This window comes from Synchytrium microbalum, assembly GCF_006535985.1.
Source record: "Synchytrium microbalum strain JEL517 chromosome Unknown SmJEL517_scf0005, whole genome shotgun sequence".
Lineage (NCBI taxonomy): Eukaryota > Fungi > Chytridiomycota > Chytridiomycetes > Synchytriales > Synchytriaceae > Synchytrium > Synchytrium microbalum.
In genome coordinates this window covers 579,238-596,014 of record NW_022158354.1, presented here as the reverse complement: position 1 = coordinate 596,014, position 16,777 = coordinate 579,238, and the positions used below count along the sequence as shown (strand labels likewise).

Sequence of the window (16,777 nt, the reverse complement as noted above, 5' to 3'; positions counted from 1 at the left end):
TGGAGCTAGTGATGTCGCTGGTGGATCCAATGGACATGGTGCGACTGATACATCGAGTAGTATGTTACCAGAACTCCTCGCAGTCGTGTGCTTTATTCTCACTTCAATTCATAGGTATACCACGGACTCCACCTCTCTCACCATCTTCAGCCATAAAGAATGTACCAATTAACCCTCCAGCAGCACACTGGGCTGCCCTCCAGAAGAATAGTCCTAGTATCAATAGTGAGTCAATTTGTTGACTCCAACCGAAACAGTATCTCACGAAACATCTCCCATCTTATTAGTGACGGAAGAGGCGAAGAAAACGCTCATCAAGTTGAAAGCGGCATTAGAAGTTGCCAAAACGAATGAAAATTGGAGGCTTTGTGACCAGCTTGACGACCGTATTCGCGTCGTAACAGCCTTGGGTTTCGTGAACAAAGAGGTGGCGACGAGTGTTTTGGAGACTGCCTTCTTTGCTGGAATAACCACAGCTGCCACCAACACCAACGGAGTTCAACCAAAGACCACATAGACCACGTACTTGACCTTCTTTGACGTTGCCTTTAGTTAAACAGTATTTTGTGATTTGGCAAGATATTTCGATTTTTTCGTTGTCTTCAATAAAATAAAATGGTATTAAAATCGTGCAGAGCTTTTTTGCAATGAGTTCCAGGAATGCCTTGCTTGTTGACCCAACCTCAAAATCAAGCTCTATCAAAGTCGTGTTTCCAGCTCGAATGTCAGCAATTGGGTATCGTCAGCAGTAGTTCTCACTGATAGCGAGGGACAGTATAGTCTCCCTTGCATCGTTCTCCACTGATCTGCATCACAAATTGGGCACTACGCTTTTCCAGAATCCAACCAACAATAATGTCTGTACGAGACTTGAAAATTAAGACAGGTGTAGTCAAGAGGTACAATCCTAACCCACACAAAGTCGTAACAGCTTCCATTCTGACTCTTCTCTCAATACTAGACTCGCCAAAGAACTGGCATCGTATGAAAAGGAAGCAACCACACAGCAAGCTAGAATTGACAAGTTGGTAGCTTCTGGAGCTGACATTCATGACATAAATAAACAGGTAATTATATACCGCTGAGATCGTAGCATTACAATCCTTTGAAGGCATTCAAACATCCAACATTAAACACACATTTTGTGTAAATCAATGTAGAAGGAAGTACTGGACGAAACACATCAAATGATACCTGATAATAAGAGGCGATTGGGTGTAGCTTACAAGGAACTCGAGACTATGGTCGCTGATCTAGTGGTACATTCCCTGCAAGTTGTTTAATATCTTGCTCTGCGATTGACCCACAATTCTCTTCGTTAGAGCGCAGATCCAAAGCTAGACGGATCAGAAGAAATATTGGGTGCTCGTACCATCCTATCTGATGTCACTGTCGCATAAGCAGCGCACCATGCACACCAACCAAATCTTTGTCAAATAGTTTAGTTTTTGTTTAGAATCTTCAATATACTATACAAACCAACACCATACAGCAATTTGGGTTTACCACCACTATATAATATTGTGTATGCAAAGGGAGCGAGAGGGAAGCTAGACTATATTCTACCACCAGCCTCCAACTCGGCGATGAATTCCTGCATGGGTCCCAATTCCTTCTTGTCTAGTAAATCAAATTCCCGACCGAAACATATAAAGTGAGCAAATAAGGTATTTAAGTGTCCTTCTGCACTGAGATGTAGGATTTTTTCATAGTGCGAGTGGAAGATGTGGGCGAATACTCGAAAGAGGTGGCGGAAAACAGTTCGGATCTGGTTTTGGAAGTCTGGTGGGAATTTCATACCTAAGCGTTGAGATGTCATTAGTTTGAATGTCCTTCGAATGGGATCAATCTGGAAGCACATTACCAGCTTTGGTTGGAAATATGGTCTCGTCATCAACCAAATTCTGTATCTGTGTCATAACGTAGTCCACGTATTGCTGTGCTGGTAGTTTGATGCTCTTTTTCTGTGAGTCGACCCATAAGTATTCATTCCCTCTAATAGATATTATAGTTGTGTCAGTACTGTTCTATCACTCCAACAATCTCCATTCACGTACGGTCCAGCACACATGACAGGACAATCCCTCTGCGTGCAGAACTCTGCAATTGATCCATAAAACAAGTTTGTATAGTTGAAAAAGTCGAATGCTAGAATCAAGTATGGATTCAGCGTTAACACATTAGTATGGAGCGGCGAGATCAAAACAACATACTGTTCACAGCCAGCCTAGTTAACGAAAGATTTGAGATATTAGAGACAATGATCTTGACATGAACTAGTATTGACAACATCCGGTTCAACTTGGACAATAATCAACGACTTTTACCATTCATTCAAATCCACATGAGCAGGCAATACGGCGAGTTTCCGCAGTGAACCATTGACAAGGGTGGCGGTTGAGAATGGTGGTGTCAGGAATAGTGGTTTTGCAGTTACATCTCTCTTTCCTTTAGCTTTTGTCGTGAATTTGCTATGTTTACGAGATGTTGAAATAATTAGTGATATGTCGATAACTGCTTCATGAGAGAATGATTCCTACCCAAAGAAACTCATGCCAATATCGCAGACTGAATGAGGTACTAGTAGGAGACTAGGGGTTCAGAACCTTTTTATTGTTGAGGTGTTGTGTCTGGAAGTTCAAAAGTTGTTGGATCAAAGGAAGACGCACAAGAGAGCCTACCTCTTAATTTAAGCGCGCCAACTTATAAACCAATATTCAAAAATTATGGAAATCGTAGTCTGCTTGCCGAAAACACGTGTTGTTTGGTGGCATTCCGATACTTAGACAGTTTGTGTCTTGTAACTCTACTGCTGCCACTTCAACAGCGGTCAAATCTCGAGATCTAGTACATTTTACGCGTATAAAAAGCAACCCTAAGCCTCTTCTACTAAGACGTGTTGATACTCAATCATTGCTGCTCTCCATCGTCCTCCAAAACACATTATTGCGAAACCATTCAATTCACCATCCAAGGGCCGAAAAGATATCTCTAAATATTCACTTGCAATGATGACTGGAGAAGCCACTGAAGCACCTACTGCTAAACGTAAGTCCAACCATCTTGCAATGAGCTGCGATTGGTTGAATATTTGAGCTAATTCATATGCCATCACTAGAGCTGGGAATCGAAGACTTGGAGATGCCACGAACTGTCATTAGCAGGACAATGAAATCAGCTGTATGTTCATATGGATACACCGGGCACCAAACCAATTTACCAAATATCAACATCTTCTAGTTTCCTGACGGTACATCGGTCGACAGAGCATCTTCCAGTGCTGTACGAAGAGCTTGCACTGTATTCGTCAGTTATCTGGCTGCGACGTATGTACAGAATCTGTTTGTGTCCGGGTCGAACGTATCATGCATCGTGCTAATGGACTTCTCCGCGTACAGTGCCAATGACATGACCAAGAACGCCAATAAAAAGACAATGACTGCATCAGAGGTATTCAAGGCTTTGGATTTGTTGGAATTTAAAGGTTTCGTGGGGAAAGTAGAAGAAGCCTTTGTCGGTGAGGATCATCCTTGGTTGATATTACCCATCTTTTTGGTCCTTCAACATATCCTTACGCCATTAACCTTTCAAAGCACACACGACCGCTCAAAAAGAAAAACGAAACGCCTACCGTAAACGAGTCGCAGAACAGGGCGGTCCATTACGCACTCGTGGAGGAAGCAGTGGCGGCTCTGCCTCAAAATCACGAACACGTAAAGGATCAGACGATGACGAAGACGACGAAGATGTATATGAAGGTGAAGAAGGTGATGATGTAGATGAAATGGAAGATTATGGTGCAGGAGACGACGATGATATGATGATGGATGAGGGGATACCACCTGCTCAACCAGTGTTTCAACCACCACCGTTACCTGCTGATCCATCAGGAGCGCCAAAGAGGAAGCTGATATTGAAACTTGGGCCGAATAAAGCTGCTAGATCTGATGATTCGAGTCCTAGTAACTCGCCTGCCAAACAATTGGAATAGTTGATAGGGTTGTAATGAAGAGCTGAATTTGTATATAATACGCAGATATTATGTGAACGTACTGTACTGTGAACGTATTTTTCACGTGTACATCTTTTAATTTTTTGCACTCTTTGTAAACTTTGTATTCAGCACGCAGTTGCGGGGAGAAGATGAGCTCCTCAGTAGAGCCCGTGACTGGCGACGTGTCGGGCCTGCTATTGATTACAGACACGCTGCAGACTCCCGGATCAGGCGTGTTGGGATATTTATTGACGAGGGCCATTCGACAGGGAGAGTGTGTTTGTCTCGTATCAATCGGTCCGTCAAGACCTTATTATTTAGGACTAACTAGACGACTGGTATGTTGATGCGCTGTCTTTTGTATTGGTGTTGTCGTCGGAGGTCCTGAAAACCACTGACATCAAATGCTACGAAAAACTATATTTCATTCAGGGATTGAATCTAGCAAATTTGGAGCTGGCTGGACATGTAAGATTCATTGACTACCTGCCATTACTCGAATCAGCCAAACGCGAGCCAAGTAAGGCCAGCAACGGATGGTTACTGCCAACAGTACCCATGGAACAATGTAAACATCCTAAACAATGGATTTTGTTTGAGGATTTGACTGCTTTATTGTATTGGGGAGTGTCTGTCAAAGAAGTTATGAGACTCGTGGTGCATTCCCTTTCCTTGGTCTCAGAGGTACAGTGTAGCAAAAAAGAGCACATCACGTACCATATTCTTCTCATCGGCCCGTAATCTTCTTAGTCACATGGATGTGTGGCTGGTACAATACATAATGACGATGTAGGAGATGTCGAAGCTCAGACTCTCATCAAACTGCTTTCGCCAATGTCACAAACCAAATATCAAATACGAATGTTGAGTAGTGGTGCTACTCAAGGTATTGATGGCCAGGTACGTGTTTGCAATGGGACGCAATTGTCTGAGAATTATCGCTAAAGTACATCCATTTACATTAGTTGGATGTTATGTCTGGACCAAGGAGTCGAGAACGACCTACAATACGAGAATTGTTTTACAAGTTGAACGATTCAGGCCCTACATTCTTTCCACGTGGACTGTCTCATGGTGTTATATAGGTGTCATTATTGGATATTTAGGAGTGGCATATGTATATAGATTCAATATGTTATGAAAATAGCAGTGTAGTACATAAGAGACCAAGACGGCTACGTGTCCGATGGGCTCAATAGCGAGGATCGAAGACTGTTAATACAGACCGGACCGCAAGTTCGCAAAACTTAGGTGTGGCTCGACATTCGGTTTAACCGTTCAAGGCACATTTTTTCCAAACCTCCTTTTTCTCCAGCACCAAGCATGCTGAGGGGCGAAGCAATTACTGTCCCGCCAGCTTCCCATGTAAGTGAGACGTTCAACTTAAATTTACTCAGTGGCTAACTCTCCTTTCTATGAAACGGTTATTACGAGTATGGTCTCGAAATTCCTTACCAAGGAGATCGTGGAGACTACCACTACCAAACGCCTTCCAACTCTCGACCACCGGTCGCCAGAATTCAGCGTGACGAGATCCGTAAAGTGAATGCAGAGAGGCCGGATCTGCCCGCTTGGAAGTACTATGAAAATGAGCTATTGGCGTCATGTTGTTAAATGCGGCAAGTGACAAACGACCCAAACTTAGAGGTCAACTCCAATATAAACGACAGATCCAGTACATTACCTGATAGTACACATGGCGAGCTTGCAGCATCCCTGCCTCTCTCTCCCTCTCAGCACCTTTCGCAGAAGAGTATGTTGTCAACGGAAGTAACTTTGAAGAATTCGACAAGCCAGTCGACAAGGACAGAGAATCTATTCCAGGAATCTATGGACGTGATATGATCAACGATTGTTTCTCGCTTTGCGTTGTTTGTATGTATCGATGAGATCTAAGGTGTATACACGTCCGAAGCTCTGTCAGTGTAACGGGCCAACCAATCCGTTATCGTTTGCCCCGTTCAAATTCAACGATTCTGTTAGATCTGTCGTAATCGCCCTAGTATCTAGCTATCACAGAGTCGACGCGCAATCAATCGTTTTGCAACTCGCCAACATTTGACCTGAATCACAGGTCGCTGTGTCCGATCTGCAAACCTGACTGACAGGCCGAATGCCATCTCTTAGATAACGAACTTAAACAGCGAAAGGGCGTGCGAATGTAAAACAAAACACCACTGTATTCGTCAACCCCAAACAAAACAAGCTTTGTATCGTCCACCATCATTTCAAGCTGTCTTCCTATCTGTCAAGACACGTACAATAGATCCCAAACCACCAACTTCGAATGCCTAAGACGAACAAGTATCAGGTTCAAGAGCGAAACAAATTGAAGGGACTCATAGTTAGGACAAAACATCATCTAGTCAACAGTTACCTTTTCATGCCATGTCAGTAAGACAGCAGCATTGTACAGTTCCGGATTAGCCATTCCTCGATATATGTACTTCATCAATATATCCAATTGTTGAGAGTTTAGTTTTGCCACAATGTTTGGAATGTCGGATGCCTTTGCAGCGAGTAATGCGTCCATGACTGTTTTTGCATTTTGATCCTTTAAAAATGCAGGTTTAAGTATGATAAGTCATCATGATAAGTATGATAAAATTCAATCAGGGGCCAAGAGCAGTCATGTGTGCAGGAGCATCCGCCTTGTCGTTGACGGTTTACACTCAGGCCACCACCACACTATGGTATTACCTTTGCAGCTTGGATGTCCTTTCCTTCTGGTGGATCTTCTAATGCTCTAGTTACAGCTCCACTGATATCTCCTCTATTGTATCGATTAATCGTCAGGCCAAATGTTGTGATTTCTCAACTTTGATGTCTAGATTCCTTGTATTAGCTATGGTACCTTGACAATAAATTCCTGACAGCATCGCCCCTTGAGTTTACGAGATTATTCACTTCGGCTAGAGAGGGCAGTGATGATTGTATCTGCTGGTCTTCATCTGCGAACTCGTCCTCATCATACACGTCGACTAGTTATTGAGAGTATATCAATACGAGCCAAGAACTTATAGTATCAAAGGCATAGAGCATATACACGTACCATCTATTTTCCGATGAGACATTTCTGGTTATCTAGCTCGTTCGAAATTGACAAACGGTTTGGTGGGTTGAGGAAGTGTCGAGGAGAGATTTCGTGGTTTAGAAGTGGAAGAACAAGGCACTCATCGTATTATTTACGGAGATATGACGCGTATCGTGGCTCTATAATTTGTACTTTTATCTTCAGGACATTGTAAAAAACAAGCTTGAACGATTTACTCTGTTTGAAGCTTGCCGTTTCTACCAATTGGACCAATTTGACTCTTTCTCTCGGTCGATATCAGCGAAGTCGGACCAGAAAACACGTTCTTCTTGTCTTTTTAAAGACTGCCAACTGTTGACATCCATTTCGCTCCCGTTGAAAAAAACTTGCTCTCTCGACACCTAGTAAAAAATGTCGTATTCAGCTGCAGCAGTAGAGAAGCTGTCCTTTCTGGCTGCTGATTGGCTATCTCTGGACAAGGCAAGATCGGCGTGCATCTATCTTCTATCGACAAAGCTTCTAACATCAACACAATCACACAGAATCCAAGCACTAGAGCTGAAATCGAGGCACTCGTCAACCAAAAGGCATGGAAGGATTTGGATTCTCTCCTGACCGAACGAATGGCTTTTGGAACTGCCGGTAATCATCTGTCTACTGGCCTGTATTCCTCCACATCCCGACATTCAGCTGATAACGTGTTTTTCAAGGGCTTCGAGCTGCCATGGGTGCTGGTTTCTCAAGGATGAACGATTTAACTGTCATCCAAGCTACTCAAGTTAGTTGATATGCTAGTGCGTCTAATCTTATGGCATGGCTGACGGCTTTGTCAAAACATAGGGATTGTGTCAATATATGCTAAAAGTCAACCCTGACGTGTCGAAACAAGGTGTCGTAGTTGGACACGACCATCGACACCATTCCTTATCCTTTGCCCAGTACGTGTTGTTGCCTTCGGAGAACCGCCAACTTTCGAAAGCTGACATATAAGCATACATCAGGTTGACGGCAGCTGTATTCATATCCAAGGGCATCAAAGTATATTATTACAAGAATCTCACTCACACCCCACTTGTGGTATGTTTAAGTCTTTGTCAAGAAACATCACACTGCAAGACCTCTTACCTTTTTGGGCTTGCTTTCAAACTAGCCATATGGAGTCAAAAAGCTGAAAGCTGCAGCTGGAATCATGATAACGGCTTCGCACAACCCAAAACAGGATAACGGTGAGTTGGAATATATAGTTGAACGAAGGGAGCTGTTCACTAACTGGACTTGCCCATAGGTTACAAAGTGTAGGTGTCACGATTGACGCATCTGATTGTTTTGCTATTTCTCACCTCTCATCGCCCTTTTTCCTACATTTTGCAAACAGTTACTGGTCAAATGCCTGTCAGGTAAACAAACTGACAAGACAAAAGTAGCTTGTTGGTGTAGAAAGATATTTGCTAACAGTTGTTCTCGAATCAGATTATACCTCCACACGACACTGGAATAGCAGACATGATCCTTCAACACTTACAGCCTTGGACATGGGATTATGAATTATGTCAAACAAGTCCGTTATCTAGCGACCCATCAGAACAACTGGCTGTTGAATACTTTGAAGATGTGAAGAAATTATCATACTACCAGTAAGAAAATCATACTGTGTTAGAAACATCGTTTCGTATGAAAGGCTTTCCTCAGACATTTCTTTTTTGTTCCTAGTGATACCAACTCTACCACCGATTTGACCTTTTGTTATACGGCCATGCATGGTGTTGGATGGCCTTTTGCTGAAAGGTCGTTTAAAGCTTTTGGACACAAGCCATTTGTTATTACGCCTGAGCAGGTACACTGTTGGTATGTGGGATGAACTGAGTTGATGAATGTGCTAATCTGTTTACGAGAATAGGTCGAGCCAAATCCTGATTTCCCTACTGTGGTATGATTAGCGTTTTCGCTCCCTTTTTTTGCAATCCGACTCAAAAGAAATTGCCGTAATCATAGGAATACCCAAATCCAGAAGAAGGAAAAGGTGCTTTGACTCTGGCTATGAAAGCAGCTGATGCGGCCAATGCCAGAATCATATTAGCGAATGATCCAGATGGTGAGTGACTGATGCCATCATAATCACGGATTCTCCAGTTTCTAACTTTGCTCCCTTTGTTCGTTAGCTGATCGATTAGCAATCGCCGAAAAATTGTCGAGGTTGGTGTTATGTAATGTTAAACAATGCAAAAATATCAAGACGCGTTTGTTTATATGTTTGCTCACGAGATGATTCGCCTTTCAAAGCACCGACTGGCACATATACTCTGGAAACGAAATTGGATCCATTTTGGGATGTTGGGTGTGGGAGAATTACCAAAAGAGTTCAAAGAAATCAGGTCGGCTTGGCAATTATTCAGTTCTGTCGATTACTACTTTAACCTTCATATTTATCATTTGTTTAGACAAAGGAGCGGCCATGTTGGCAAGTACAGTATCATCCAAGATGCTGGAAGTCGTTGCCAAAAAGGAAGGTTTCTACTTTGAGGTACATGACACATCTTCGTCCAAATATTTTTGTTCGCATTCGCTCATTCCCAAAACTCCCAACTAGGACACATTAACTGGTTTCAAATGGCTGGGTAATCGAGCTATAACACTGTCTGAACAAGGATATGATGTGGTGTTTGCATTTGAAGAGGCTATAGGTAATTCAGTTATCATTTATGGCCTGCCCCTTCGGGGTTCTGTGCTAACATCGTCTCAAACTAGGCTTCATGGTGGGAGATATAGTTCACGACAAGGATGGTGTTAGCGCTCTGTCTGTTGTTGCAGAGTTGGCTGTAGAACTCTCGAGGAAAGGAATGAGAGTGTACGATTACTTGCAGCAACTGTATCAGAGGTACGTGTTCAGCGATGGTTTGGAGTTACTTTTTGGTTCGATGGTATAGGTCGCTTACACCTCCTACCCCAAATTTAGATACGGTTTCTTTGTTTCCAACAACTCTTACTTTATATGTCATGAGGCAGCCACCATTCAGTCTATATTCGACAAGATACGATATGGTGCGAAGAGAGCACCTGCTCCTGTAAGCAGAACAAGCTGTACCTCTCCATCTTGGCAGCATTTTTTCTCTTACCATTTGTCTCTAACACCAGGATCATTCATACTCATATCCAACTCATCTCGGTGGATTCAAAGTCACATCCGTACGAGACCTGACTGTTGGATATGACACATCTACAAGTGATCATATACCTAAACTGCCAAGCTCGGCATCATCACAGATGATAACATTCAGATTAGAGAATGATTGTGTGATTACTCTGAGAACTTCGGTGGGTAGAGTTTGATACTTGCAAGAGCGCGGTTTTTCTCACAGTAGTTTTTCCCTCAAATACATTAGGGCACAGAACCAAAGATCAAATATTACAGTGAATTGTCTGGATCAAGTAAAGAATCAGCTACTGCATCGCTTGATGCTATTATCGCTGATATGACAGACAAGTTACTTGAACCACAAGCAAACAAGTTGGGATACAGGAAGCCATAAAACAAGACAGTCATTACGAGCATTTTAGATATTTGATTTTCACAAACCCTTTCATTTCCTTCTTGTTTAAACAACCTATCACCTTTGTTTTAGAGAGTGAAAGACGAAATACATAATCTTCATCCAACAATCGGATCATCGTCTTTTTTGTCGCTAAAATCGTTCCAGATGTAGCTTTTGTGGAGAAGTTGATGGCCACGATGGTGTGAGTGTCTTTGCTCTGCTTTGAAATTTAGAACTCTCGAAAGAAGGGGAATAAGAGTGATTAAGTACTTGCAACAACCGTGCCAGAATAGAAATGTAGATACGCTCCGCTTTTTTGGTAGGTTGGCATTTGTCTGACAGCATTCTCAATGAACTCTGGATACAGTTTCTTGATATCCAAGAGCTCATACGTGATATGTGAGGGTGTACTTTCGAATTCAGGCTAAAGTTGACAAGGGACAATATGATGAAAAGAGATCTCCAGCTGCTGTAAACCAACTAGCTATTCCTTTAAGTCTTAAGTTTTTTCTTTCTCTTTTTGAATCCCAATTGAGCGGTGTTCCCATAAAGATCATCCATACTCATATCCGAGGGCATTCACGGCTATTATTACACGATTCTTACATGCATTCCAGCTGTGCTATGTTCAAGTCTTGGTCAACGACGTAATTCCCTTATTGGTGTTGACCTTTTTCGGGTTCATTTCAGACCTGTAATAATTACAACCTTGGAGCTGTATAGTAATGGATATCAAAAACATCTATTATCTAGTGGTCCAGTAGAAGAACTGGCTGTCGAATACAGTGAAGATGTGACCAAATCCTGCTGCTTACCAGCACAAAGCTCGATTACCTGAAATCGTGCATTTATCACGTTGTCCCCCTTTTTATCGCTCGTGAGATCAACCCTACCACTCCTTATTATGCTGTCATGACCGGTGTGGGGCGAATCGTTTTAAACCTTTGGACACCATTTGTTATTACGCCTGAGGAACTACATTGCCGATGTGCTGACAGAGCGAAATTGGCGAATGTGCTACTATTCTACTTGTAGTAGGTCGAGAAATCCCGATTTCCCTACTGTGGTATGTAGACGTCCTCCTAGCACTTTTTTTTGGCCATCCGACTCAAAGAATATTTTCTCAAACATAGGAATGACCAAATCCAGGAGAAGGGTGAGGGAGCATTGACTCTAGCTGTGAAAGCAGCCAATGGAGCCAATGCGAATATCACATGGCAAGTGATCTAGATGGTGAGTGAATCATGCAACTATATACCGTGCGTGTGCGCCTTGGGAACCCGTTGCAACTAAGCAAGGATGTGATGTAGAGTTTAAAGTCGAAGATGGAAGAGATAATTCAGATACTGTCCTAGTTAGTATGTCGGGAGGCAGCTTCGATTCAGCTTTATCCAACAAGATACCATATGGTGAAGAGAGAGCTGTTTTACGTGGTGAATCATGCTTTAACTTTCCCATTTGAACGACTTTTGTTGCTGTCTTTGCTTGCAATCTCAACTGACAAACGTCTTCAAACCAAGATCGTACACGCTCATATTCCGCTCATCTTGGTGGCCTCTATATCACATCTGTACCAGATTTGACTACTAGTTGAGACAAGGTAGTCGAACCAAGGGGAATGATTACATGATTACATTCAGATTCAGGAGCGATTTTGTTTATCCTAAGGACTTCGTGGGTCTTATTCGCTAGAGCAAGTTTCCGCTTTTGGTCTCACTCTCTTTTTCCTCAAAATCGTCAGAACACAGAAGATTAATTATTACAGTGGACTGTCTGGAGCCAGAAACAGTCAGCTACTGCATCACTTGATGCCATTGTTGGTGACATGACAGACAAGCTAGTTGAACCAATAGGAAAAGTTGAGGATATGCAGATCATAAAGCAAGAAAATCAAGACCAATCTTTCAATTTTAGTGTTATTTTTGCACAAATATCACATCATATCTTTCTGTTTAACAATTTACAACTTGTTTTAAGTAAGAGTGAGCCGTAGAAAGTATACAGTCTGAAAAAGGAGACAAATGCGATATACAAACGACCTTATACAGAATGTTCAGCAGAGAAAGGCAATTTACGTACTTCAACTGGAAAAATCTTACTCGTTGGAGTACTTTCACCAGTGCGTCTGAATATTTCCCATTCAACCCACTTCTTGAGCACAATTTGGCTCGAATCAAATTCTCCTTCACCAGCATCATGACCTCCTTTGCCATCATCTCCTTCGGTCTTTCGAGTTTCACCCCAAGAGAAGTCATCAAAGTGTAAGAAGGCGTATATAGGTAAGATTACTTGCCATATTGGCAGTGCTAATAGATAAAACATCATGTACCCGACATAGATGAGTTTTCGTGTGGTGATGACAATGAGGATTGCTGGTAGTCCTAGTATGACTATCAACATGATCAATGTGATGGGATCAAATTGGTTGAATGCTGCTGCCAATATGATCAGCGAAAACAAGAAGATGAGAGCGATTGGCATTATTGCTGTGCCCAACAATTCCATCTACAAAACGTTGAGGTGACGAGACGATTCATGTCAATCCATCATGTGAAGGTGAGGTACCAAGAGTGGAGTGGAGAAAAAAAGGTCAAAGAGAATCGGCGGAGAACAAGTCAAGCAACTTACTGCCACGACGAATTGAAGAGAGAAACAAAAGATACCACATAATTCCTTTACAAGTACAAGTTCCATGAGATTGTGTATAGTACTATTAATCCAGCGACGACGTTGACTCAACAGCACTCTAAACGTCTCGGGAACTTGTGTATGGCAAATCTATAGTTCAATGGAAACAAAGTTAGTTGGAGCATATCCAAGCAAGGCGAACGATTTAACAATGACAATCAAAAGCTTACTGCTTGCGGCACAAACACCATCTTTCGTTTAGGGAAGTTTCGTAGAATCAGTGTGGTCAAGAATCGATCTTCACCCAACAAGAGCAGATTCTTTTTGTGTAAAGTATCTGTGACATTCTCAGAGTATTCTTCTACAATGTCAGGATTGACCAAGAGAGGTACAAAGTATCCCTCTGGTCCTTTAGGAGCTTTGATGCGATACATACAAAAGCATCCAGGAAGACAAGTGACGCCTCCAAATACAGATTCGAAGCCTTTGCCCAAGTGATGCGAGATGTAGTATTCGAAAACTTGGATCAAGGTGACGAATGATTGCCTCTTGTTTGAGATACGAGTCTCGCCACATAAGCCAATGATGTCTACATCATTTTGCAAGGCATTGACCAAGTGGGTCAAAGAGTCTGCTTTGACTGATGTGTCTGCATCCACCATCAAGACTGCTTCAAATTTGTGAGGAGTATGAAGTGAAAGATGATGAATCTTCCAAAACATGTCATAGTCAAGAGGGGTCATACGATCATCGAGTAGAGTTCGTGACAAGAAATTCATAAACAATAGTTGAGAATCTCTTTTGCCACGATTGCCAGCTTTGCGACCAGTTCTCTCCTTGGGTGTTCCAGTCTTGACGATGACCATTATGGGTACTCGATGGCCATCAATCGTATACCATCCACCATGCTATAATGAATAGTAAGCCCGTGAGTATTGTAAATAGGAAGTTTGGAGTAAATTACTAAAAAAGTATACATTAAAAGGTACTCACAGCTTGAGCCATATTGTGTTGTCGTTCTCCTTCAGCAATAGCGATATAAGATTGATGATGAGGTACACCCAATCGAGGATCACTTTCCATCATAGTCAAAACAATATCTGGAGTAGATTTATCATTCCCAGCTCCTTGGATCTGTCCATCACAAACAATAAAGAGCATCTTCCTACGATCAGGATAGTCTGTTGCTGCCAATGAGTTCAGAGTAGCACGAATGCCCTCTTCACCCTCAGAATAGCATGTGACAAATAGAAAGACGTAAAAGTCGTCTTCATCCTTGTTGAGGCTACCATCGCTCGAGAGATCTGGACTCTTCGAGACGATTGGAGTAGAGGCGGTAGTGTATCGAGACGTAAAGAATGGTCCGAAGCGGCGAACACGAGGTCTGGTCAAGGCTAATCAAGTTGACATACGTTAGAGAGCGAAAAAGACATACAGTCTAAATCCATTGATTCATTTCGATACTTACCATGCGAGATAACCCAATGAAAGGCAATGGCCATAACAAACTTGATGAAGACAATCATTCCTGAATGAAGTTGCAAAGATGTAATATTAGTTTAGATCACCCTCGCTGTTCATTTGGCTGAAACGACCACCCACCTATGACCCCAACAGACATGGCGACAATCATTGAAGCGGCAAAGCAACCAATGGTATCTTTGTCGACAAAGCCAGAGACAAATTGTTGCTGTAGGCAATTTGTGGCTCTTAATTGGGATTGAGACTGATAGAATAGTTTGGTACCTATGTTACCCGCAACGGTTGAACAAACAGTGCATTTCCAAGATATTCGACGCATTTACCGTCACGTCCTACTGCAGACTCAAGCCTTCTCATGACACCAGTAAGGTTGGAGAAAAATTGACCTCGAGGGTTGACTTGGTATTGGGTCAGGTTCAGGACTATACCATTGAAGACGGTGAGTTTATCAGGATCTGCAATGCCTTGAGCGACATCGTCCCAGTCGAAAACTATTATTGAATTGTGGAAATCTGTAAGATGTCAAGGAGGAAAACGAGAAAAAATGGCATTAACAGGACCTACTACTTACAGAGACGATAATCAGACTTCAAAGGAGCCAAGAGGCTTGCTGGTGGACATGATCCTCCTGAAGATGGAATTGCAGGGCCAAGTCCTTTTGGATCAGCGATCGTGCAATTGTAAGATAGTGATGTAAAGGCATTACAAGCATCGACACGTGGCGCGAAGAGAGCGGTAAGATCAGCACCCCTATAAAGGGAGGAGAGACAAATGTTAGCTTGAATCGTTTTGCTTTATGCTTGATCACCAAATACGACCAAAGAAACGTGATATGTACCTCCAATTGTCAGTCAAGAAGACACCTTGTTTGAAAGCCAACTCATTGGCAAGAGTATCATAGTCATACAATAAACCAAATGCGATGATATAATTAGGGAAGAATACAAGTGGTTTTGGAAAGGTGTCGAAGGTTTGATTGAAGCGAGAAGTGGGCTCTGCTCCTGGAGGACACAAGGTTCGTCGTAGACCAAATGTCAAGAATGCGGCAGTCACGCAAAGTAAAAATATGATCATACATAGAGCCACTTTTTCACGCCATGCCTGTTCGACTTGCTTTGTCTTCAAACCCATGGCTCGAAGCAAAGGGGATGGGCATAGACACGTCATGATCAGAGACGTAATGGTCCACCAGCTTCGTTGATTATCTTTACGACCTGTTGGTTGTCTAGATAGAGGTGATGCTTTACGACTACTAGTTGCACCAGATCGTGCCATAGGCGGTGCATCATTTTCACTTCTCATCATAGGTCTGAGACGTCTGTTTGTTGTGGTATTGTTGCGAGTGAGTGTCTTCTGACGACCGATGGTTCGAGAAGCATTTCGAAGATCCGATGGGCCTCTTCCGATTGTTACATCAGGACGATTCCATGGGTCTCGATTGTTGGGATGTTGATGTGGAAGAGTATATAGTGATGGATGACTTGGAAGTTCGATGTCGGTTGATGATGTATCACCACCCTGTGATCCATCTGTGTTAGATACAGCCTGAGATGATTGCAATACGACAGTTCTTCCTGATGTTTGCATGACAATGTCTAGCTCCAGTTACGGCTTTGTTGAATGTTGATGATGATGACTCAAGTGGCAAATTGAGATGATATGAGGCGAATATCACCAAATATAAAAGACAATTCTAATGTGAAAAGTAGACTAGTTAGATATCCTCTTCGGCTTCCAATAAACTGCAATTTGCAAAACATTTGAAAAACAAATCTCCAAAGCTTCATGCTTACATGAGATATAAAGAATGCAATGATGCAAACTACTTAGTTAATACAATATAAATAAGGACACTACTCTTCCACTACTCTGGTGTCCTTATTTGCCTGTAAGGAATCACACCAACGAATCTTTTACGAAGTGAAGTTGAGGTGAAGTCTGCACAGGGTGCTTTGTAGGATTACGTACCCAACAAGCAACAAGTGAATAGTTGGACGCGTCTAAAGTCGGGATTAACGTGCCATTCGTACGACTCAAGACTCCATTCTCTTGCAAGAGAGGTACCGCACATTGTTCCTTTTGCTGCTCGTTCTTTCTTGATCTTTTACC

The 16,777-nt window shown here is 42.4% G+C and overlaps 7 protein-coding genes across 7 annotated transcripts; 4 read left to right on the top strand and 3 right to left on the bottom strand.

Moving 5' to 3' along the window:
- Positions 1 to 855: 855 nt before the first annotated feature.
- Positions 856 to 1,400, top strand: SmJEL517_g01573 (uncharacterized protein; the record flags this gene model as incomplete). Its single annotated transcript, XM_031167501.1, has 4 exons — positions 856 to 899; positions 962 to 1,067; positions 1,161 to 1,259; positions 1,323 to 1,400. The coding sequence occupies 4 exons, from the start codon at positions 856 to 858 to the stop codon at positions 1,398 to 1,400; spliced, it is 327 nt and encodes a 108-aa protein (XP_031026661.1).
- A 155-nt stretch (positions 1,401 to 1,555) lies between these two features.
- On the bottom strand, positions 1,556 to 2,554 carry SmJEL517_g01572 (uncharacterized protein; the record flags this gene model as incomplete). Its single annotated transcript, XM_031167500.1, has 6 exons — positions 1,556 to 1,800; positions 1,865 to 1,995; positions 2,058 to 2,148; positions 2,214 to 2,227; positions 2,328 to 2,471; positions 2,541 to 2,554. 6 exons carry the CDS (start codon positions 2,552 to 2,554, stop codon positions 1,556 to 1,558), a joined length of 639 nt encoding a protein of 212 aa, XP_031026660.1.
- Positions 2,555 to 3,011: 457 nt separating this feature from the next.
- SmJEL517_g01571 (uncharacterized protein) lies at positions 3,012 to 3,991 on the top strand (the record flags this gene model as incomplete). Its single annotated transcript, XM_031167499.1, has 5 exons — positions 3,012 to 3,048; positions 3,119 to 3,180; positions 3,241 to 3,326; positions 3,399 to 3,517; positions 3,615 to 3,991. The coding sequence occupies 5 exons, from the start codon at positions 3,012 to 3,014 to the stop codon at positions 3,989 to 3,991; spliced, it is 681 nt and encodes a 226-aa protein (XP_031026659.1).
- A 152-nt stretch (positions 3,992 to 4,143) lies between these two features.
- On the top strand, positions 4,144 to 5,079 carry SmJEL517_g01570 (uncharacterized protein; the record flags this gene model as incomplete). The annotated part of the gene is made up of 4 exons (XM_031167498.1): positions 4,144 to 4,332; positions 4,427 to 4,678; positions 4,745 to 4,894; positions 4,960 to 5,079. 4 exons carry the CDS (start codon positions 4,144 to 4,146, stop codon positions 5,077 to 5,079), a joined length of 711 nt encoding a protein of 236 aa, XP_031026658.1.
- A 1,143-nt stretch (positions 5,080 to 6,222) lies between these two features.
- Positions 6,223 to 7,068, bottom strand: SmJEL517_g01569 (uncharacterized protein; the record flags this gene model as incomplete). The annotated part of the gene is made up of 5 exons (XM_031167497.1): positions 6,223 to 6,285; positions 6,372 to 6,548; positions 6,695 to 6,767; positions 6,849 to 6,975; positions 7,047 to 7,068. The coding sequence occupies 5 exons, from the start codon at positions 7,066 to 7,068 to the stop codon at positions 6,223 to 6,225; spliced, it is 462 nt and encodes a 153-aa protein (XP_031026537.1).
- Positions 7,069 to 7,439: 371 nt separating this feature from the next.
- On the top strand, positions 7,440 to 10,555 carry SmJEL517_g01568 (phosphoglucosamine mutase; the record flags this gene model as incomplete). Its single annotated transcript, XM_031167496.1, has 20 exons — positions 7,440 to 7,460; positions 7,571 to 7,670; positions 7,739 to 7,806; positions 7,869 to 7,966; positions 8,030 to 8,105; positions 8,179 to 8,254; positions 8,314 to 8,323; positions 8,404 to 8,425; positions 8,499 to 8,662; positions 8,739 to 8,862; positions 8,926 to 8,955; positions 9,021 to 9,120; positions 9,188 to 9,221; positions 9,309 to 9,400; positions 9,467 to 9,549; positions 9,616 to 9,709; positions 9,774 to 9,903; positions 9,982 to 10,090; positions 10,161 to 10,340; positions 10,409 to 10,555. 20 exons carry the CDS (start codon positions 7,440 to 7,442, stop codon positions 10,553 to 10,555), a joined length of 1,758 nt encoding a protein of 585 aa, XP_031026538.1.
- Positions 10,556 to 12,598: 2,043 nt separating this feature from the next.
- On the bottom strand, positions 12,599 to 16,255 carry SmJEL517_g01567 (chitin synthase; the record flags this gene model as incomplete). Its single annotated transcript, XM_031167495.1, has 9 exons — positions 12,599 to 13,063; positions 13,187 to 13,336; positions 13,417 to 14,094; positions 14,180 to 14,580; positions 14,655 to 14,714; positions 14,789 to 14,932; positions 14,992 to 15,159; positions 15,240 to 15,418; positions 15,507 to 16,255. The coding sequence occupies 9 exons, from the start codon at positions 16,253 to 16,255 to the stop codon at positions 12,599 to 12,601; spliced, it is 2,994 nt and encodes a 997-aa protein (XP_031026533.1).
- Between the last annotated feature and the right edge of the window lie 522 nt (positions 16,256 to 16,777).